Source organism: Vespula pensylvanica, chromosome 6 (assembly GCF_014466175.1).
Source record: "Vespula pensylvanica isolate Volc-1 chromosome 6, ASM1446617v1, whole genome shotgun sequence".
NCBI classification, from domain to species: domain Eukaryota; kingdom Metazoa; phylum Arthropoda; class Insecta; order Hymenoptera; family Vespidae; genus Vespula; species Vespula pensylvanica.
Window position 1 is genome coordinate 8486849 of NC_057690.1, and position 23835 is coordinate 8510683.

Below are 23835 nucleotides of genomic sequence, written 5' to 3' on the forward strand. Positions count from 1 at the left end.
ATAGGGCTTGTTATTATTGTACTAGAAAACGACGTCTCAACTGTTTGCTAATTCTGACAGTTTTGTTTCCTTTAATTCATCTAATTAGGAACAATATTTCACTAAATTGATCGTTTCAATAAGGAAGCAGTTCGTAATAAATGACATCCTTGCAATTCTATCAAACAGACATCAAAACTTTCTTCTGGAAAAATCAAACCTTGCTATTGTTAAAAGTTTTTTATTCCTGAACCAAAATCACATGTAATATTTTTGTAAAAAGTCCGTCTTATCCCTAGTAATCAATTTTTTCAAAAATAGATCTTTCTCGTTTCATTGAAGAAACAAATCACATGTCAAAACATGATTAAGGTGGTTGCTCTATAAATTGATACGAGATCCATACTTCAGAGCGATTGATGTAGCCAATTTTGCTAAGATTATCATGCACTGTTATTCTCGGAATGTTTAAAATATCCGCTAATTCCTAAATAATATATCTTGTATTTTCAGTAACCATAGCCTCGATTAGTTTCGTATTTGTAATGAATGGGCGGCCACTGTGTTCTTTATCTTCCAAATTAAAATTACCAGTTCTAAACCTCCTCAACCAACTGCGAATTGTTTGAACACTTGTAGCATAACTTCTATACACGTTACAAATCTTAGTTGTGGTATCTTTAGCATTGTTGTCTTTTGTAAAATAATGCAACATTATATGCTTCCTTTGATTTTTCATATTTAAAGGCATATGAAAGGTTGTATATAAAACTTCAATGTACACAAAACATATGTTATGACAGCTAGAGGACGACTGAAGACAATAACATCATTTGACAGTTTCATGTTTGTATAAACATTGCCAGTAAAACAACTGCATGCAGGTAGCAAAACACTTTTTGGATAACCTAATATATATCGTTTTTCTATTACATACGTTGTTTTTCGTATAGTAATAAATTCTAGAATTATATGGCAGAAAAAAATATCATCAATGTTAAATATAAATAATAATTTCTTTTTCACTGAAGTTACAATAAAATCATAAGCAACAAGTTTCGATTACTTCGATCGTTTTTCTATTTTTTAATAAATTCCCGCTTGACAGTTGTATAACATTATAATTTTCATACCTTGAACAGTTTATAGAGTTCGCTACTATTCCAAACCTTTAGCATTGTCAACTCTTGACACGATATGTGAATGTAAATATTTAGTTAGTTTTAATACTAACATTGTAAATAGTTATTTTTAGTGTTAAATAATTGGTAAATGTGACATGCCGGTAAATAAGAAAGTTCATGTTAGATAAATACATTTTTAAAAAGCGTAGAAGAGAACATGTATTAAATATACGATATAAAAAATCAAATATTTTTGCTAGCAAGGAATGAATTCGTTATTGTCAACACCTAAATCTAACAATCCGATCAAATCTGTTACGAATGTTACGACACTACCGCCATCTTGATATGTTTTTATTTCCACGAAATTAATCGAATGGCTTTAAAAAGGACGTTTCATAGCCCTTCGCAAGACAATTAGAATGGTTTCTGACAATTTAAAGTAAAAATCATTAGTCTTATTTCAAGTCGAAAGTTATTCGATCATTAAAAACTAAAAATTGTAAGTAAATTATAAAAATAAAATGTTTTTCTTTTCATAGAGTTTAAGATAATTTTTTATAGAATTAAAGAATTTAAGGTATCATATGAAAATTATAGATACGAAAAATCACGTATATATATCACATATTCAACATATATACATCATATATCTTGAATTATTTTTATTGGTTCTGTAAACAGTTTTGACTTTCATAAGTTCTTGTGTTCTTGTGTTCTTATATTTTGTTTTTTTTTTATGTACAGTAGAAATATAGAAATGTTTCTTTGTACTAAGAATAAAACTTAAAATATCTTTTTCCAGATCCAAGTCAAATTTGTGTGCATTTTAGATACATATATAGAATTATGCTGCACAGATCTTACACACTTTTGAATTTCTTTCGAAATATTAACTGCCAGTGTGCAGGTGAACACTGTATTTTTCAAATAGGTTTGCCAAAAAGACGCACTAATATATTGATAACACCTAACCATGGTGTACGTTGTAAGGTACACGTGATTTCCAATAGTCAAAGCAATTTTAGTCAAAAAAAAGCAGGAAAAACTGCGGACTTAAAATGGACTTGTATTATAACACGGCGAACAGCGTCCGACGATACAAAAGGAAAGGAGATCGGAGATTTGCTTCAACAGGAAAAAACATTGATCCAAGATGGTCAAGATAGAGTAATTGAATTAAGCGAAGAAAAGTTAGGAAAACTGAAAGAACGACCTTTAAATGTGGAGCCTATTGTTAAGACTGATGATAAGAAAAAGAAAGAGCCAGAAAAGGTAGTAGAGTGTGTCGATAAACCTGCAATGGAAAGTAAAGAAACCACAGAAGAGGAAGTTACATCAAAGAAGGGTATGTATTTATCAATTAAAAAGATTGATAACGATTCTTTGTAAATCATTTTTCATATAGCAAAGAAAAGGTTAAGAGTCGATAGATCTACGGCATCATTGGAGCGCAACTTTATTACACCAGTAAAAGCTATGAATGACTTTCTGTTGAAACCATCCGACCTTGAAACACTACCAAAAACAAAGCGAAGATCTCCGTACGAATTTGAACCACCGATTACTGTTTATTGGAGAAAAGATGTCGAAGCTAAGTAAGAGAATTTATTACATGGATCAGCATACTATATGATTGTTTACGATGCCGAAGATGTTTGATCGAATGCAGTAAGGTTATACTGCTTTTAGAGCACTGGAAGTCTGGGGGTCTCGTGAAGCTTTATTAAAAGAGCTTCTGAAGAAAGAACTCGAACGGAAAACATACCAACAAAGTAAGCATATTTAAAGTTACAACATTAATTGTATGAACTTTATCATAGATTAAATATTTAACAAGTCGTTCTCGCCACATTAATATAATCATCACAGATATTTTCACTGTAAAACGAAGATTGAGAGACTATAGACGGGAAATGGGTAATAAGACCGAGACGATTGAAACGGAAGGTTTGTTTGGTAGATCAGGACGAGTAGTATTAACAGCAGTTGTTATGTAAGTTTTAGTATTACTTTATAGATATAGCATTATTTTTTCAACTTAACATTCGATCTAAAATAACACTGCATTTTATTACAGAAATGCAAGTAATTTTCTGTTTAAGCTATTCGCTTGGATATATACAGGTTCACATAGCATGTTTTCAGAATGTATACATTCAGCAGCAGACACGTGTAATCAATTGATTCTAGCTTATGGCATTCATAAGTCCGTTCAGGTGAATAAAATATAAAAGATAAAACGTAAAATAATAATAATAAGAATAATACAAGTAACAATAATGATTGTAAAAATAACAAGAAATAATTATGTTACAGAATCCTAACGCCGATCATCCATACGGTTATACCAATATGAAATACGTATCCTCTTTAATATCGGGCGTAGGCATTTTCTGTGTCGGTACAGGTTTATCAATCTATCACGGAATTCACGGACTTCTATTTCCTGCACCCGTAGAGTCTTTTTATTGGGCATACTTTATTTTAGGTGGATCCTTAGTTTCCGAAGGAGCCACTTTGTTAGTAGCTATAAATTCGATTAAAAAAGGAGCAGAAGAGAAGAAAGAAACTTTTTGGGAATACGTATTATCAGGTCAAGATCCATCGGTGAATGTCGTTTTAATGGAAGATTTAGCAGCTGTAAGATTGTTTACTTGTTAAATTGACAATACATACGATAGAAAATATTTTTATATTTTGATTTGAATGAACTATAACAAAACTATTCACCAGGTATTAGGGCTAGTTTGTGCCGCTTCGTGTATGGGTTTAACATCCTACATAGGAAATACAACTTTTGATGCTATTGGATCCTTATTAGTTGGAGGTCTTCTTGGCGGAGTAGCATCCTTCATAATTTATACCAATGTTGCAGCTTTAGTTGGAAGAAGCATATCGCAAGAAAATCTTGATAAAATCAATGCTGTATTAGAGTCCGATATAATGGTAAAAATGATAAAATAAATTGTACAAATTAATTATATTCCATTTTCATTTTTTCTGTTTGTTAATAATTCTAGGTTCGAGCTATTCATGATGTCAAAGGTATCGATATGGGTAACAATTTGGTCAGATATAAAGCAGAATTAGATTTTGATGGGCGAGAATTAACCAGATCTTATCTTGATAAACATGATCTGCTTACTATGTTGGAGGTACGAATTAAATGATTGCTTTTTAAATCTTTTATATTTAAAAATATTCTACAATTTATTGTTTCATTCTATAGGAAGTGAAAGCTATGCAAAATATCGATGAGTTAGAAATATTTCTTTTGAAACACGGTGAGAGTATTGTTGATATGCTTGGTGGTGAAATTGATAGAATAGAATTAAAATTAAAGGTAATTGAAATATTACTCGTTTGTATTCTTTTTTTTCTATATGTAATTATGTATAATTTCTTTTCTTTTATAGAAAAATCATCCAGAGATCAGACATTGCGATTTAGAAATTTTATAAGAAATTTTTCAGTACCGTGATCTCTTCTGTAAATATTTAATTGTAATACCAATATTATAATTTATAATGTATCTATGAAAGAGAGTAATTATTATTTTAATGATTGGGAGAAGATTGGTTATTTAAAATGAATGAAAATAATAATAATGATAATAATAACAACAACAATAATAATAATAATAATAATAGTAATAGTATATAGTACCTATAACAATAAGAATATATGTGATAGATAATAATAATTATACAGTATGTATTAGATTTAGGTATACTTGGAGATTGCATATGAATAAAAATTCTTTATTTACTTTAATCATTTATAAAATTCTGCTCAATAGTTCAAATATTCTTTCGACATAAACAAAAACAGATCGATATTTAAATCACGTTTGTCCCTTGACAACTGTGAACACAACAAAGTGTTGCTATGCAGTAGTAACTTAACATGTTCGATAATAGTATACTTTGTATCGTCGAAATAGACAATAATAAGTGATTGTATAAATATCTATTAGGAAGAAAAAAAAAGTTAGAAGAGACATTAGAATTAGACATTATTTTTCTATTTGTAAGATGGATAATTCTGAAAGAAGTCGACATTCAAGAAAACGAAGACTTTCAAGAAAGTGGTCTTTGAAGACTGATGACAATATAGAATTAAATCAATTAGAAAATGAAATAAGCAGTGATGTTCACGAGTTGAAGAATCATTCGAAGGATCAATTGGAAGTATCAGAAGAAAATTCTTGGAAAAATGAGGAAGAAATAAAACAATTTCGTCAAAGTAAGCGTGGTAAAAGAAAGAGAAGAGTCTTGAAACGAGATAAAGTGTTACAAATGACTACTTCTGATGAAACTGAAATAAATGAAATTAAGAAAGTTAAGGAAAAAGAAGTTCTTTCATCAACTTCGAGTAATCATGCTCGTTCTTCCACCAATCATTTACATCACAAGTCAAAAAAACGTGATAAAATACATGATCTGTCGAGTAACATTGAGATACCGATAACAGAAATTTTAAAAAAATACGAAGAACCTGTACCTCCAACTCCATTGACCACTGATAAGATCTACATTCAAAGTGACAACGGCTTTAACGCGGTTAAAATTATTACAAAGGAAGATGATCGAAGAAACGTTTTAAAATTCTTATCCAAAGGTCGTCTTAGTAAACGAATTTATTCACCCATAAGTATAGCTATAATAGCTCAAAAAATGTTCACACGTATAGCATTTATTTATCAAGGTCTTTTAGGTGGAATGGCTTTAGTACATCTTATAATGGTGTGAAAAATTTTTAAACAATTACAAGGAATATCGTATGGTGCGAATAAATTAATTTTCTTTTTCTATTTTTTTTTAGATACAATTTTTCTTTGACTCCTCGATGGATTTTATTTTGAAGTATTCTCACTTTTCCGAAATTTATTGCAGTTTATTTTCATTGCTAATCGCATTTTCTGTTGTCTCGACGTTCGACAAGTTCGTATAATTGATAATATTTCAATTGTTTATAAATGTTCTCTTAATAATTTTGATAATTTCCTTTTGAAAGATTTGATCTAGCTGGTTTGGATGTTGATCAATTAAGAAACATTTGTAAAGATTACGTTGGATCTACCATAGCTATTCCATTGTATTTAGCAACATTATGTTTGCATGAAACATTTGCAAATGTGGATGATAAATTAACGTTAATTCATTATCAAAATTTTAACAATACCTCATGGAATGATGTGAGTTTTATTTGATATAAAAATATTTTTTGATATTTGAAAAAAAATATTTATATATGTGTGTGTGTATACAGGATGATGAAAAAAGAATTCGATATTTTAAAGATTTACAGTACTCACCGAGACGAGTAAAGAATATTTAATTAACATGGATCTTAAAATCAACCTTTTCAATGTAAATGAACTTATATTATTTATGAGTCTTTATATTTATTATTTGTTTGATATCGTAAGTGAATCTCTTGAGAACATATTGAATATATACATAGTCCATTATTATGTTAGTAATAGTTTCTGTTTATTTTCATAGTAAACTTATCTCGACAATCTTGAACTGATGTATTTATAAGCAAATTCCTCTGTGTATATTCAATATGTTGCTAAGAGGCTCACTTATGATATCAGACTCTTATAAATAATAAAAGTTAATTTACATCAAAAATCAATTATGCAGAATCTCTATTAATCAAATATTTTTTACTCATTTCGGTGAGTACTATAAGTCCTTAAAATATCAGATTTAAATATATCATATTAATTTAATTTTTAGACCATGTATATGGAAGAAATTTTTGATGGATTAACAACTTGGAAGAAAGTAAACATATCGAAAGATTTACTTGCCATATTAGGTTGGTTTTTTGTGGCAATTGATATAAGACAGGATACTTTATTGATTCATCTTGAATCGATAGAAAGATCTGCACAAACTACATGTACAAAATAACATTTTCGAAAAGGATATCATTCTTTGATGATAAAAAACAAAAATTAAAACTTTCAAAAACATTTTTCATACAAGTGGATTGTGTTTTTATTTCTCTCATTTATTTTTTATTTTTTTTTTTTTTTAAACAAGACTTTATAGTCACAAAACATTGCTATTTTTGCATTTATTTGTAACAGAATAGACCGTTTGATATGTACAATATGTATAAAGTTAAGCTAACACTAACATTTAAAAGATCGTCTTAATACATACGAAATAACGCAGTAAAAATAAAATAATAATTATTATATTATATATGGCTGTACGATAAGGCTGTACGATAGAAATCGTTTTTCTTCATTTTTTTCTTTCTTTTTTTTTGTGAAGATCGTGTACACATATCGTATTTAATTATAAAAGCGTTTATGTTTTTGTATTGAAAGTAAAAAATGAGAAATTGGAATAGATTATAAAAGATGATTTGAGCACAGAAATAGATAAAAAGCGATAATATATATATGTATGCGAGATAAATGCGATCGATGATTTTGTTATCATGCAAAAAATCTTTGTTCATACAGAGAAAATAAAATAAGCATTTGTTGTAAACATAACGTGTTATATATAATAAGGCTTTTTATATAATCGAATGTTTTAAAAACAGATAAATACATAAATACATAAAAGATCTCTCGTTTCCTTAAATTTCATTCTCTACTTGGCACGTTGATGAAAAAAGAGAGGAGATGAAATTTATTACATTTTCCTGCTTTCTCTTTTTCTTTCTCTTTCTCTTTCTGTCGCTCTCGCTCTCTTTTTTCAAAGAAAATAAATAAAATCTTTTTATTAGACAAAGGCACTGTTTCATCTGTTTCGCAAATACTTAATAATAATTTAGGCCAACATTTAAGCCTATATTGAGTCAACGATCAGATCTTGTTTATCCTAAAAACTAAACAAAATAAAAAAAAAAAAAAACAGAGAAACTCGTTTGTCGTTCATAAATAATCGAAAATTCGTTTTTTCTTTTTCCTCCAAAGAAAACGTTTCTTTCGTAAAAAAATTTCCTACTTCGTTTCTTTGGAAACTAACAGATATCGAAAGATATTTAATGATTTTTTATTGTTTATTCTTTCCTTTGACGATATAGAAAAATAAACAACCTTAAATAGCAGACACGTAAAAACATGTAAAGTAGAAAAGAGTTTTATAGGTTTAACTAAGAATTTCGTAGATTGGACGATCTGACAGGCAGTTATGGTTACAGCGAGTTTATTCATTCCTTCTGCTCAAAGTACTAATAATAATAATAATAATAATAATAATAATAATAATAATAATAATAATAATAATAATAATAAAATTAAATAAACAAAAATAAACAAACTTTTCTCTCTCTCTCTCTCTCTCTTTTTTTCTATCTCTATCTTTTCTTCTATCTCTCTTTCTATTCAGCTATCATATTGGTCATGCGGAATCTTTTTTTAGACTCCAAGTAAAATTGCTAACAAATTTGAGCAGAAAGGATCGATAATCGAAGACCAATAAGTCCAAATCGATAATTTCGAAAAATCGAAATTAAAAGCGAAATGTCGATTATTTTCGCTTTACATGTATGTGTGTTTTTTATTTTCTTCTTTTTTAATTTTTTTTTTCTTTTTTTTTATTAATTTCTCTTAGTCGTCAGAGTTGTCTTCGTGAAAAATGTCATTGTCAATCATCGAAATCGTGTCTGAGTTTGATATAGAGGCACGAACCAAGAACTATACCAAAAAGTTCGAGGACGGACAAACCAAGACCGACGGCACCAAGAATAATCAGATGATCCTTGGTCGTCTCAAGAAACTTGTAAATGCAGCCCTGCAAGAAGGAAACATCAAAATGTCAGCTTTTCGTTAAAATCGTTATCATTTCGCTGTTATCATTCACCGTATATTGAATGTTAGACGGATGATCCCTCCTCCCGCAAAGTACTGTCGGTGTTTTGCAACAACTATCGGGCACGAGGCTTCCATTTTTAAGGACTTCCTCGTCCTTGTGCCATTCACTGGCTAACCAATCCTCAAATCGAAGAGCACCGCAACATTTAAACTGTGAATTGTTTGAACCGAATTTTAGAATTCGTAAGTTTTAGATTTTTTATTCTTTTTTTCGGTGTAATCAAAAAAAAGAAAAAAAGAACGAAAATGTTCAGAAATCGATACTCACTTCCTTTTGCATTTGATCGATTGCAGTAGTTTCTCTCGATCTTATAGAATAATTCTCAAGGAAGGTTCGATTGAGGTTCATCTTTAATTCTGGACCTACTTGTTCCTCATAGAGACGTGCCAATGCGCCTACGCCTGCCTCTAATACGAGGACTGCCATTACGACGAAAACGTACTGAGGAAAGATCAACGATCAAAAGTGAAAGTGACAGATACATATATATATATATACATACATAGGTATGCAAATGTATGTCATTATTAAATTTATTCATAACCAAATGACATTATTAGTAGGAAGTTTATTACAATAATCAAATAGTTAAAAATTCAAACGTATTAGAAATTCTAATATACATTTACAAATTAAATGAATTAATTTAAATACCATTGTAATCGAGGCACTTGAAATTAAGAGAATAACTAGAATCAAAATGATATTTATTTATTTATAAATCTAACTAATAGAATATTTATGCAAAATGGAAGAAATAGGAATCTTAATATTAAAGTATCTTATTTATCGATTGGACAAATAAATTATTGTAATCAATTTTTTTTCAGATAATGTCATTTATTTATGATTCATTCATAAGATAGTATTATGACAACAGCAATCCATCAATTTATGAAACGTTACTTTTTCAATATATATTTCTTAAGATAGCTATCTTTTCTTTCAAAAAGAATATCCTAGTAAATAAATGTCATTACGAATAAAAAGTTTACAATATAAAACTATAACTCAAAATTTTGTAAAATGTAAAAACTTAAAATCCCATGTATTGATTTGATTGATAAACAAATATTTACCTCAATTTATTGTAACAATGTCATTTATATACGAATCAATCCATTAATATAATACTCATCATAAAACGTGATATTATTTCATAGCAATTGATCAATTTACGAAACATTCTTTTTCGAGTATACATTATTTAAGATGGCCCTATTTTCTTCAAAAAGAATTACAAGATTCGATTCACTAATTATGTTTTTTATTTTCACGTTCGTTATATCGATTTGGTTAACGAGCACGAAGAAAAATCTTAATTGACCGTTCCTACATGGTAGAAACTAACGAGAACCGATAAGACTCGCCTACGGCGCATACGATATATGTAAGTGAGTACATGGTTTCGCGTAGGCGGTGAAAGGGATCGAGAGTAGAATCACGAATGGAATCACTAAGAAGGGAGTAAAACACGATTGTTCGAAAGACTGATAAATACTGAATCCTCTGGATCATCTTTATCATTAACAATATAAGAGAGATCTTCTCTCTTCTCTCGATAATGATAATAATAATAAAAGCACCTGTTATGTTAAATTCATTAAATATTTTGAAAAAGAAATAAATATGGATAAGAAAAAGAGGGTAGAGAGAAAGAAAGAAAAAGCAGAAAAATTATGAAAGAAAGAAAAGAGAGAGAAAGATTAAGAAAGATGAAGAGAGAAAAAGAAAAAGCTAGAGATAGAAAAAAATCTCGGTCATTGGAGCATAGTGATAAGTCAACCACCACGACTCTTCAAGCTTGTTTTATATACCGAGGTTTGATTATGTGATATAGAGAGAAAGAGAGAGAGAGAGAGAGAGAGAGAGAGAGAGAGAGAGAGAGAGAGAGAGAGAGAGAGAAGAGGAATGATAAGGGTCAAGGCTATGTTCTACAAAAACATAATATTTTATGTGAAATCATCTTTATGGTCTAGTTTTACGATGATAGTTCGCTATCTTCACTTTTCTATTATTTTTTTATTCTTTATTTGTATAGAGAAATAAATGACAATAATAAAAAGATCTAGAAATTGTTTTGAATGACTCACAATTAGAAGAACGCATCTGTTTTCTGTAGTAACTCCACCACATCCTAACCAGCTTCCAATAACAGCCAAAATACCTGCGACAATGAGGGCATAAGCGAGACTTGGATACGTCGACGTTGTCATGAGAGATATGTAACTGTGTTTCGAGACGACCGTCCAAATGCCAATACCGCCCACCACAAATCCGGATAACTGTAAAATAATGATACACGCATGTTGAAATTGCACGCATTAAACACGGGTTCGAACGATCTCGTGTTTCCCTTCTATCTCAAAGCTATCATTTTAATATGAAATATTTGCTAGGATGCTAGATTAATTTATCTTTGTCTATTTATATAAGTTTATACGAAATACGTTAACATTAATTTATAGAGACTATATAAACTTAAGTTTAATAAATAATTAATTTAGGATCTTTCTTAATATCCTTTAAATATTTAGTTTAGGATCTAATGTAGTTATATAAATATTTAGTTATATAAATATTTAGTTTGAAACCTAATTACGAGTGCCATTTGAGAAGTTTTCACGACTTTGCTTTTTCATTTTCAGATGTATATCTGTATCTTTTATTTCAAATTTGTATCTATTTCATTTTAAGAATAGAATTGATATATTAAAAAACAAAAAGAAGATAAAGAATTTTTCCAATGGTCCTAATATGTAGATAGATACAAATAGTTATTTTCTACACAATTATTTAAATTGAAAATATATTTTTAATTTAATTCTATAAAAATATCTTACAAATTATTATATATTTATAATCGACTATCTAACTAAACCATTTTAATTAGAAGTTCTTAAGAAATTTTTTAAATTAAAAAAAATTTATTTAAAAATTTCTAAGATAAAAACTTTATACAAATCGCGTAGATGATTTATTTAAATATGACATACGTGCATTATCCTAAATTATAAATTAACCCTTTGCACTCTAATTATTTCCCTAGCGCGTTGCTACTTCCATTTGATTTAATTCTTTCTGCTTTTGATGCATATCATATCTCCATACATACACACAAACACACGAAACATTTTCTCTACGAAAAAATGTTCTCATCTCATAGTAACCTTATAATTCAAAGGGTCATTTATAATAATGATATGGTGTCACCTTTAATTTAATTTTTTCTACTTTTGATGCATATCGTATCTCCACACATATATAGATTGTTTTTAATCAAATAAGATTATAGCTCCAATTTTGTAATGAAAAAAAGTCAATGCGCTTCATTGTAAATATCCTGCACTTCGAAAACGATTGTTTAATAAAATTGATTTCCAAATGATTTGTTTTATCAATTATATTAAGTTAGATATAGATAACTCAAGAAAAAAATATTATTATGCTAGTAGTAATCTTATAGTTCAAAGACTCAACAACACTAACAACAACAACAACAATAATAATAATAATAATAATAATTACAACATCCAAACACAGACATACATTTATAGAAATCAATAATCCTGTATACATACACGATCACATACAAGGAAATTTCTAAACACTCTATAAATAAACACCTATAGAAAAGTACACTTGATCACGGTTCGTGTGATTTCCTATTCCTAATTAAATATAAAATTTTCAGAAGACAAATACAAATAATAATAATAATAATAATAATAATAATAATAATAATAATAATAACAATAACAATAACAATAACAATAACAATAACAACAACAACAATAACAATAACAACAACAACAAAAACAACAACAGCAACAATAATAATAATAAATGAGTACGTCAACGCTCCTTCTCTCTCTTTCTCTCTCTATTTCTTTCTCCTACTTATTTAATAGTTTTCATGAAAAGTTAGAGACTTGGATCACACATTTTGATAAAAGATGATAGCCTAGAGTCCCTAGCTTCTTCTCGAGCTATATAGGGAAAATGGTAGTTATATCGCAAGATCAAGAAACAAAGTTATGAGCGTAACTAGCACGCAAGCTGTCCACGATGGTTCATTCAAAGTACTCGTGCCCCGAGAAACCTGAAAATCTCGCTTAGACTGGTTTTCTGGAATTCTCTCTTACGGCCGGTCTTCCACTCTACAGCTTCGAAACGCCTCCGCAAACGCCCCCGCAATAGCTATCGCCTTTATCTCTTTCTCTTTCTCTCTCTCTCTCTCTCTCTCTCTCTCTGTGTGTGTGTGTCTTTCTTTTCTCTTTAGATGCATCCCAGACATCATCTAAACGCTGCACCGAGAGCACGAACGTCACTGTCGTTAATCCATCAACGACAGAACTTACTTTCAAAAGTAAACTTTTACACAGAAAAAATTTGACTATTTTAGTTGACGTGTAATATTTACTAGATATGACTATATATTACATACAATTTTTATGTTATACGATAAGTAATTTTTTAATAAATTAAAATATATAAATATATATAATATATTCTATAATGATAAAGTGTATATATATGTATATGTATATATATATATATATATATATATATATATATGTATGTATTTATGATAAATGTTTTAGTAATTTTGTAATAACAAAAAAAATTGTTTAAAAATTCGCAATAATAATATTAATTTTATTTAATTTATTTTTATATCGGGTTAAACAAAATTTATCTTCTTTAAATAAACATAATCACACTTTGTTTATTGTAAAAATTAAAGAATTTATATACATGTTTCAATGAGTTAATCGTAGTAAAAATTTTTATCTATTCTCATCACTATCATATTCCCCAGTACAAGGTATAGATCATCGATATAAATACAACGGTAAAGTGGTGCACCCACTGACGTAATATAAACATCCTTGCGTTTACGCAATTACGAAGGCAAGATTTTCATCTACTTCCCTCGCCAAAATATGTCGGATCGCGTCCAATTTTAGGTTCTCCTCATGAATATACATAGAGATGTCTGTATTTGTGAACAAGCGCTTCTATGAGATCTATAGAAAATTTCATATTTTGCTAGACCGATTCTAATCAATAAATCGATAATGTTTAATTAGATGATTGATCATTGAAAATTTCAATATGAAAATAATTAACCGTTACATAAAAATAAATTGTAAATTATGATTTATAGACTTTTCGAATCCTTTTAAAGAATAGATCCTTAGAAAGAATAGATCTTCCGAAATATTATAAACATTGATTTTTTAATGCACACATGATTTCTTTTTTACACAAATATTTCTTTTTTATACAAATACTAACATTTTCTTTTTATAATAATCATATAAAAATGAATAATAAATCATGATTTATGGATCTTATATCAATCCTTCTAACATTATACATATCAATCTTTTAATTCATGATTTCACGATTTCTTTTCCATACAAATATTTTCTTTGTTTTTAATACAAATGTTCCCTTTTTTCTTATAGAAACATAAATATTTTATATATGTATATTAATATTATTATTTGTATTAATATTAATCAAATGATTATATACGAATTATTAAGTAAATATTAATTATTAAAATGGAAATACATCTAGTGAGAAATATAAAAGTTAATAAAAAATAAAATTATTAAACATTAACAATATAAGATTTATTAATATAATATAATTTCACAAGTACAAGTATTTAAGGGTTAATCTAACGAATCTTCGACTGGCTACGTCTTGAAGATTAGATGGGGATATACAGAATGGATGGGAGAGAAATGGGGGAGGGAGAAGACGAGTGAACGGACCCCAAGTTAAAGGTGGGTATCCATTAGCATACGTCTAAGGAAGATCCCTTCTCGGTGATAGCTAGTCCCTTATTTATAACGTCGGGACCAATCAACCTCCTCGTCGCGTCGCGTTCTCGAACGTGGGAGCCGATAAGGTCGAGTCGATATAAAATGTTTGAGAGAGGAAGAGAGAGCGAGAAAATCTTCGACAAACTTTGTATATGTATCGTATTTTAATACAAAGTTTGTTAAGTCTTTCTAATCGTCTTTCTATTTTGCATATAAAATTTAACTTTAATCTTTCGTTTTTCTTTCCTTCCTTTATTTTTACATCAAAAATTTAATTTTGATCTTCCATGTTTCTTTGCATGCAAGATATATTAAGTTCGATCTTCTTTTTTGCATGAAGAAATTTCTTAAGTCTGATATTTCTTTTTCTTACATAAAAAATTTGTTTTATCTTCCCTTTTGGCATGAAATATTTGTTATATCTTTTTTATTTTCACCAAAACTTTTTAATAGATCTGATCTTCCGTTTCTTTTTTTTTTCATACAAAATTTAAATTTTTCTTTTCGTTCGTTTTTGCACATAAATATTATGTTTTTGTATTATGTATATTTTGTTTTTCCATAGAAATTTTTTAAGTATGATTTTTGTTTAAAAAATTTTAATCCGAATTTCTTTTTCTTCTTTTTCCCTTTTTCTTTTTTTTTTTTCTATAAAATATCAAACATCGTTTTCATTTGTTAGATGTTATATTTATTTATATGAGATGTGAAATTTGAAATTTCGCGGCTATTCGAATATTATGCAATTTTCTCGACGTTTCGTAATTTACGCATTTGCATAATTCCACATAACGATGCGTAGAGAAGCAATTGGAACGTTCTAATGCAAAGCTTGGCAAACGGCCGAATTCTATTCGCAGAGGTGTTTCATGGAACTCGTTTGTCGTGAAATATTCTCCAAATGAAATTCAAATAGAAAATCGAATATTGATTTTGTCAAAATTAGGAAAAACGTTTCATGAAAGTAGTTTCAAATTCAAGAATCGATACTTTGGTCGATCGCAATGACGTATATAAAATAAATTCTAGTTCTTTTTCTTTTTTTTTCCATAAGGAATTAATATTTGCGATGAGCGTCATCTAATAAATTTTCAATAATTTCTTTCTTGCATAACAATAACATATATAGGGTGGTAAAAAAAAGTGTCTTATTAAAATAAAAAATAAAAAAAAGGTCATTAAAACTAAAATTAACCCTTTAAATGTAAATTAACTTTTATTATTTATGAGCGTTTGATATCGTAAATAAGTCCGTTGGCAATATATTGAATATACATAGAGGATTTTGCTTAGAAATACGCTAGTGCAAGGTTGTCTAGATAAGTTTATTTGGAAAATAAACAAGAACTATTACTAATGTAATAATGAAATATATACACAAATATACATACATACGCGTGCATATATATGTATGTTGTGTTTGTATGTGTATGTATATATATATATATATATATATATATATATGTAATGTATATATGAATATAGTGTATATATATGGATATATGTAATGTGTGTATGTAAATATATTTTGATTTTTTCTAAAATAAGGAAATAATAAAATATAGATTAATAGATCTAATCTAATGGCTATGAAACGCGTATACTTACAAATAAGACGACATTGTAAATATGTAAAACATATTTAAGAAAATTGACCGAACAGCAACCGTCGTCTCTAGTTCTTAATCTGGAAGAAGTACCAGGTAATCTTTCGGAACTTTTAGCCATCTTCGATCGATTTGGGTCGAAACGTGTCACCGAATCGATCGTCACCTCGTCACCGGCACTACAACATATAAAAGAAAGAGGGAACATGTTAGACATGACAAAATAAAAGAAACATTCAAACGAACGGAAGTGATAGGAAATTCTCCACCTACTTCCTTCGATGATGACTCTAACACTTTGTAGGATTCATAAGTGTCAAGTAAAAAGAGAAAGGGATAGAGAGAAAAAGAAAAAGAGAAAGGGAAACGTAAAAGGAAAGAACATTTCCTTTTTTAAGATGGGATCATGAAAGTGTCGAGAGAAACGAAAAGGAAAAGGAAAAGGAAACGAAATGGGTGTGACTCGTACGCCCTTTTGATACGTTCCTTTGTTACCGAAGCGGTTTAGAACACAAGAAAAAGAAGAAGAAGAAGAAGAAGAAGAGGAAGAAGAAGAAGAAGAAGAAGAAGAAGAAGGAGAAGAAGAAAAAGGGAAAGCTATAAATGCAGGAGGTGAAGGTACATTAACACGTTTCTTGGTCAAAGTGACAATCAGTAATGACTGTTAAGAAATGTAGACGATGATGAAACACGTCCGGTCGAGAAATAAAAGTGCGTGAATAACTTTGGCTCACTACTGTATATAATAGTTAACTATAGTTATAGACGACGATGACGACGACGACGACGACGACGACGACGACGACGACGACGATGACGACGACGACGACGACGACGACGACGACGACGACGACGACGATTGGGGGGGCTCTGCGTTCGATCCATTCCCATCAATTGCCTCGCACGTTGAACGGTGCCACGTTCCCAGCCTAGATATATCCTCATTTATCGCAATGTCCTATACATATACGTTGGACAGCCAATTTTCCAATCTAGTCAATCATCCAATCGCATTAACCTTGTCGGCCATTCAGAAACCCCCGCTTTGCTTTTTATTGCTAGGTTCCTCCTGACTAGGTAGAAAAGACAAATTTCAAAAATAATATACCTGGACTCCAAATGTTCGGTATTTTATTTTTTATTTATTTTTTCTTTTTATCTTTTTTCGTCTTCTTTTTTTTTTGTATTTTTTTTTCTCTTCGCGAAGCACCGCCTTTTCTATTCAATACTTTCTTCCATATCCTATTTTCTAAACGTTAAGATTTGAAATGGACATTCGTGGTAATGAAGGAGTGCTCTGTTTCATTTAAACGAACGAAACTCCACAAAACAAGCTTGGATTATGGCGACGGACGAAGCCGAGTTAAATAGAGCAACGTTAGATACACGTACCGTTAGAAAGACGGAGCCTCGAATTAACATCGTCGTTATACTTCTGCCATTTGCATGGTACACGTATAACGTAAGCACATCTTTTCTAATTCAAACCAGTTCTTGTCTTCATTACCAGTAGTTTCTCTTAACACTTTTATAAAATATTCGTATTTTTTTTCTGTTTACTTCTTTGTTGTTTTTTCTTTTTTTCTTTCCTTTTTTTTTTTTTAGTTAACTTCGTCCTAATTTTTGAGATAATTTTTTACGTGATATTGCAAGCTATGTGACTCTCGTTTTTATCGATGTCTCTTCATTCCAGATAAATAATTCTCCTTCGAGAAAAGTATACCTATGTTATAACAAGAGAAAAAAAGAAAGAAAGGAAGAAAGAAGAGAAAGAACAGAAAAGATATAGAACTTGATGGACGTGAACGTTCCAACATTTTCGTTGCTCTTATTATGATTCGTTCTAACGTAATATATCCAACACGGTTTATCGATGACTCCTTATCGCTGGATGTAAATTGATCGACCATCTGGCTGTTCTTTAGAATATGTTCGGCTCGAAGAAGTCGAAGGACGAATAGAAAAATCAGGAGAAGGATAGATACATTAAAATTTGTTTATCATTTATATCATTTTTGACAAAAAATAGTTTTAACAAACCCAATGTAAAGGATTTTAAAGGATATGATTAAATATCTCCGATTTCATTGGCTTTATAAATAAATATTTCAAATAGAGGTTGTTAAATTTTTAGAGGCAAATTTAATATGTATTGCAGTTACTTTATAAAAAGCGCTTTTGTAAAGATATGAAAGTAATAATAATTTTTCCTTTTTTTAATTTGGAAATAGATATTTCAAATCCAATAAAAGTTGTAGAAAATATTAATACGAATTTAACGAGCACCTATAGCGTATCTTTTCATCGATACTTCATCAGATTACGGCGTCTTGATGTAGTCTTGATGTGTCTACACAAATTGTGTAGTCGCAATAATGCGATCAAATTTCTCATAAACATTTGATAACCAATGGATTCATCGAATAATTTTATTAATCTTGTTCTTTTATTTATTCCTTTATTTTTATTAATATATTTTTGAAGTTATAATTATTTGAAGTGCGGTGTTCTTCACTAGTCATAAAGTTTGTCAAACTTTAAGGCACCATAAATCGATGAAATATCGATAAAAAGATACACCGATGGTACTCGTTAGATCTGTATTGATCTGTACTGATATTCTTTATAACTTTTGTTAGGTTTAAAATATCAATTTTCATTTTAAAAGAATTATTATGACAATCGTTCTCTTGTAAAGTGAGCAGCGCCATTGCAAGGCGAGCAACGCCATTGCAAGCATAGCAGCGCTATCTATGAAATAGTTATAATAAATATTAAATTTATTATATCAATCTTACTCAAAAGTTAATAACTTTTATTTACAAATGTTTGTTCATAAAAACAAACAATAAGAACAGCGATATTGGTTAAAAATGAGACATACTTTATATTTATAAAATAACAATGTTCACTTACAATGTGTCATTGGTGAATAAATTCTGATCGATCTTCGGTGCGCATTTCCATTTAAGAATCGTCGAAGATTTTTCACCGCTCGGTTATATCTCCTAAAAAAATTAATAATAATAAAAAAAGTTCACTGAATTAAATTTATGGTAGTAATATCCTATGGTGCAATATATAAATTATATCAAATACCATATATATAGTATATAAGATAAGCAAAGAATTAGCAATGGACGAAAAAATCTAATAAATAAATTTTATTAAATTTAATTTTGAGATGATTTTGGGTATTAATCGCGTTGATATATATTCAAGAATACAAAATCGATTAGTTTATAGCAAATAAAAACGTAGATCGTAGATTAAAGATTACAGCACGATTAATTCATGATTTAACCCTTTAAATTTCTATGTCGAATCAGATTCTATATTATTTAGACTTATATTTTATAACAATTTTGTAACAATTTTTTATTACAAAATGTTACATTTTCATTATATATGTATCTAATAAATTGAAATATATGTTTTTTTTTTTTAAGAAAAAAAATTAAAATACAAAAGAATTTTTAGCGAAGAAATAGGAAAAAAAAAGAAAAACTAATATTAATAAAGATCGGAAAGGGTTAAGAAGGATGTCAATACACAACATCCGTTCGTGTTACCACTACACAAATACACATATACGTAGACCAACGATATTCAGAGAGGATATTCACCTCGAAACACTCGAGTACGTTTCTCTATCCTCTCTTTCTAGTTTCTCTTCGTCTTTCTCGCCTCGATATGCCTACTACCGCAACAGGTAATCTTCTTAATCCTTTTCAACCTGTCCTAAGAGTTCTCATTTTTGAATCGTCTATATTAACAAAGTAAACTATTCTAATAATTTTCTCGTAAACAAAATGTAAACGAAACGATATATATATATATATATATATATATATATAGAGAGAGAGAGAGAGAGAGAGAGAGAGAGAGGGAGGGACGGAAGGAGGGAGAGAGAGGGAGAGAGAGGGAGAGAGAGAGTTATATGACCATATCTTCCGGTCCTTGACACGTTCCGTCACAATTATGTAATATTTTTAACCAATATGGAAAAACTATCTTCTCTGTTAGGTTAAAAATTTCAAACGAAAGCTTGGTTACTTCATTCGATTATGCCAATCGACCTCACTTTACTCGTACTCGTTACATATTATCACGATCAATCTATTCAATAAAGCAGAGGTCACGATACGTTCGACGAGCAAAAGGAAACGCGACTCGAACTCGTCCGGAACTGTCGTTCTCTAATTTTATCTCTCTATTTATCTTTTTCTCTTTATATTCTAATGTATTACTTCTGTTACTTCAATTTATTTTTCATGTACTGTTCCTCCCTTATACAGGATGTACAGGCTTGTCTAAAAGTTCCTAGATGGGTTAAAATTTCCTAGATGATATTAAATATTTCTCAAATTACACTTTTTCAAGACTTTTTAGATTTGTAGTTAGCCTTGCAGTTAGATTTATAGTTTTACAAGCTATAACTTAAAAAAATGTTAATCTAGAATATTTCAAAAAAGAGTAATTCATTTTTAAAATCACCTAGAATCTATTGGCCCATCTAGAAATTTTTAATGTCTGCATTTATCATACATTAGATCTATCCAAATGTTTCGTCTGTTTTTTAATCTAAAAAAAAAATAAATTTTTATATTTTTTTATAAATACTTTATCAACATTGATATTTTGACGTAAGGTTTTAAAATGGTTTTAAATAAAATGAACTTTTGGAAAGATCAAATATAAATTGTTGGAATATATAATTATCGTAATTTATATACGAATAAATTATACGCAGAAAAGTTTTGTATATCTTTTAACTGAAAGAAAATAATATATTTATATACTATTTATTAATATTTAATTAATATTGCCAACTTTAGATGGAATCTTGGAATTACTATTAAATAAAATGAATTTTTTATCTTATAAAACTTGAACTCGATCAGGCAATTACTATAGTTTATATGAAAATAAATAATATAAATAATATGATAATAATAGAAAATTTTGTACGTATATATGTATGTACATAAAAGATCATTTATTTTTTATTAATTTATACATCAAAATAATATTTAAATTGATTGTCCTTGTTCGCAGAAAAATTCGCGATACCTAATACCATTATCCATTGGATGAAGCAATAAAGAAGTGTGTAAAAGCGTTAATAAAATCATTTTACCCTCGTGTCGTATTCACGAAGCAGTTTATTAAATAAGAGCAGAGGTTAAGAAGTGGGCCGAACAGATTGCATTTCACGAACACTGATTGATCTCTCAGTCTCGTTTCGATTTACTTCTCTTACGATTAATTCTTAGAGGGAGATGATAAAAAAAAAAAAAAAAAAAAAAAAAAAAGAAAAGAAAAGAAAAAGAGGTTAAACAAAGATTTGGTAATGGAACATCGAATGTTGATGAGAGTTACAAAAGAAGAAAGATCAACTCGAAGTTCAATAAGAAATAGTTTCCTTTCTTCTTGGCAAGGAAGTCACGAGAAGGAACGGTAACTAATAACGCGAGATCGTGACTCACGACACGAATCGTAATATACAACCAAGATCACGGACATTGGCCTCTAGATCTTTAAGAAGAAAGAAAAAGCAAAGAAAAAAGAAAACAGAAAAAATAAAACAACAATAACTATTCATCCCCTTTCTTTTCTACGCTCGTACGTGATCTTAAAAAAAGGCGGGAAATTTTGCACATTCGAGTACGAACGTGGGACGAATATAAAAGTTGAAAAAAAGGAAGAAAGAAAAGACAAAGCTTTCTTCGAGAAAATCCTCAAATCCTCTTCTTCTCTTTTTACTTCTCAACCCTAGAAATGACGAGAAAAGTGTGAAAGATAAATTCGAACGTCAAACAGGAACGACGAAGAGAGAAAGGTAAAAAAAAAGAAAAAAAAAGAAACGAAGTTCCACGATATACCAAATATCGGTAATTGGTTGACTCGTGTCGCTCGAAAAGGAGTCTTTTAATTGGCGGTAGAGAGTCTAAAAGAGAGGAAGAGGAAGGTAAAGGGGCACTAACCCGGCAGTTCGTGTAACTCGACGATGCGAATTTGCATCGAACGAGAAGAGAAGGAGTAAGAGCGATCTCCATTTAAGGCTATGATTCGTGGATCGCAGCGGCGAGATTTAAAGCATAATACGAAGGTAACCGTGATATCGACGAAGTCCTCGTTTATAGGACCTCCCGCTTACTCGTCGAACCTTATTAGCTTAATTAACGTTCGCTTCCGTTCGGCCTTTGAATCTGATCAAAACTTTTCTTAACTTAACGAATTAATTTGTCATTTTCTTTCTTCCTTTTTTTTATCTCTCTTTCATCTCTGAACTCCACAAGAAGATAATTAATTAATAAATGTTTCGTAATGATATTATATTTAAATTCTTTAGTGATTGCAATTCGTTTCGAAGAAAAAATCTTTCATTCGAGATAATAAGTACTTATCATCTTAACTCAATTCACCATGAAATTCATATATACATACGTCTTATGCGAACGTTACGCAAATAAAGATCTCATGGAAAGGTAAATATTTGTAAGAGAACGTACAGAGAAAGCGTTCGTAAAAGCAGCGCCAAGCGGTCTATTCATTCAACTACCAATAGCGTACGAGTTACGTAGAATACGGAGAGAAGGTGATTGGTCAGTTCAGAAAGACGATATCACTTCGAAAGAGACGCGCAACGCGCCTCTCTCTACACGCGCGTTTCTCTATATATACATATATAATATATATATATATATATATTTATCTTCCTATCTATCTTCCTATTCTATTTTATCTTTTACGTAGCGTCTACGATCTACGTCATAAAAAGAAACGTATCCAAGGTTCTGAAAGTCAACTACTCTATGTCTCGTGACTAGACTAGAACGAGGACAAGGACGCAACCGGTAAGAGATGGAATAAAAAAAAAGAAAGAAGATTCTTCCGTGATTATACTCGTTCGAATAAGTACATTGCACTTACTTACCGAGCAGTCCTTGTTGTTTCTTCAATTCAAGGAAGTAGACAATGTGATGGTAAGATTGTAAACGGTTACGCAAGTAATGACAAATGAAAAGAGTTACGGAAAGATAGTTCTTGTAAAAAATTATGCTTCCTCGTGGCTCTTCTTGCCATGCATGGCACGAAAATCAGCCGCGAGATCGCGTAATCGTCGCGCGTCGGACCGCCGACCTTCGAAACTCTTTTTTCTCTTTCTTTAGAAAAAATAAAACGTATGAAAAGTTTAAGTTTATATCTATTTGAGAAATGTCTTTAAGGAAGAATATAATAAGCAACACGGTTCACAGTGGCAACGACGTTTCGAACGACGACAACGACGATACAAAATCGCGGAACAATAAAACAAACCTCCCACCTCGGAGTCTCGAGCGCGACTGACGGACTCGTGGCGCGCCGAGTTCCCCCTCCCTTCCACCTCGCTGTACTCTCAGCCGATTCCGTTCTCTATTCTCCCCACTAC

General features: G+C 29.8%; 3 protein-coding genes across 4 annotated transcripts; 2 read left to right on the plus strand and 1 right to left on the minus strand.

The window, feature by feature from the left end:
* The first annotated feature begins 1135 nt into the window (after window positions 1-1135).
* LOC122630012 (zinc transporter 9) lies at window positions 1136-4674 on the plus strand. The gene is made up of 11 exons (XM_043814004.1): window positions 1136-1605; window positions 1909-2451; window positions 2512-2701; window positions 2796-2878; window positions 2976-3099; window positions 3184-3322; window positions 3423-3746; window positions 3840-4052; window positions 4127-4261; window positions 4336-4449; window positions 4523-4674. Exons 2-11 carry the CDS (start codon window positions 1953-1955, stop codon window positions 4565-4567), a joined length of 1866 nt encoding a protein of 621 aa, XP_043669939.1. The 5' UTR covers window positions 1136-1605; window positions 1909-1952; the 3' UTR covers window positions 4568-4674.
* A 442-nt stretch (window positions 4675-5116) lies between these two features.
* LOC122630016 lies at window positions 5117-7104 on the plus strand. Its single transcript, XM_043814028.1, has 4 exons — window positions 5117-5851; window positions 5931-6049; window positions 6123-6303; window positions 6854-7104. The coding sequence occupies exons 1-4, from the start codon at window positions 5141-5143 to the stop codon at window positions 7028-7030; spliced, it is 1188 nt and encodes a 395-aa protein (XP_043669963.1). The 5' UTR covers window positions 5117-5140; the 3' UTR covers window positions 7031-7104.
* A 1341-nt stretch (window positions 7105-8445) lies between these two features.
* On the minus strand, window positions 8446-23763 carry LOC122630017 (CD151 antigen-like). 2 transcript variants are annotated; one of them, XM_043814029.1, is made up of 7 exons: window positions 23341-23763; window positions 19317-19408; window positions 16402-16579; window positions 11047-11238; window positions 9221-9394; window positions 8942-9103; window positions 8446-8872 (listed from the first exon to the last, which is right to left on the minus strand). In XM_043814029.1, exons 3-7 carry the CDS (start codon window positions 16519-16521, stop codon window positions 8726-8728), a joined length of 795 nt encoding a protein of 264 aa, XP_043669964.1. In that variant the 5' UTR covers window positions 16522-16579; window positions 19317-19408; window positions 23341-23763; the 3' UTR covers window positions 8446-8725. The 2 variants fall into 2 exon arrangements, with proteins under 2 accessions (XP_043669964.1, XP_043669965.1); XM_043814030.1 differs by lacking the exon at window positions 23341-23763 and adding an exon at window positions 20027-20045.
* Window positions 23764-23835: the final 72 nt, after the last annotated feature.

Bases quoted from the DNA above. Each gene is read 5' to 3' on its own strand.
- LOC122630017 (XM_043814029.1), bottom strand. From the start codon at position 16,521: ATGGCTAAAAGTTCCGAAAGATTACCTGGTACTTCTTCCAGATTAAGA. The intron at 11,239-16,401 runs GTAAGTATACGC...ATTATTTTACAG, and splicing joins TTTACAATGTCGTCTTATTT to TTATCCGGATTTGTGGTGGG. The intron at 9,395-11,046 runs GTGAGTCATTCA...ATCTTTCCTCAG, and splicing joins ACAGATGCGTTCTTCTAATT to TACGTTTTCGTCGTAATGGC.
- LOC122630016 (XM_043814028.1), top strand. From the start codon at position 5,141: ATGGATAATTCTGAAAGAAGTCGACATTCAAGAAAACGAAGACTTTCA. The intron at 6,050-6,122 runs GTTCGTATAATT...TCCTTTTGAAAG, and splicing joins GTTGTCTCGACGTTCGACAA to ATTTGATCTAGCTGGTTTGG. The intron at 6,304-6,853 runs GTGAGTTTTATT...TTTAATTTTTAG, and splicing joins ACAATACCTCATGGAATGAT to ACCATGTATATGGAAGAAAT.
- LOC122630012 (XM_043814004.1), top strand. From the start codon at position 1,953: ATGCTGCACAGATCTTACACACTTTTGAATTTCTTTCGAAATATTAAC. The intron at 2,879-2,975 runs GTAAGCATATTT...TAATCATCACAG, and splicing joins ACGGAAAACATACCAACAAA to ATATTTTCACTGTAAAACGA. The intron at 3,100-3,183 runs GTAAGTTTTAGT...ATTTTATTACAG, and splicing joins GTATTAACAGCAGTTGTTAT to AAATGCAAGTAATTTTCTGT.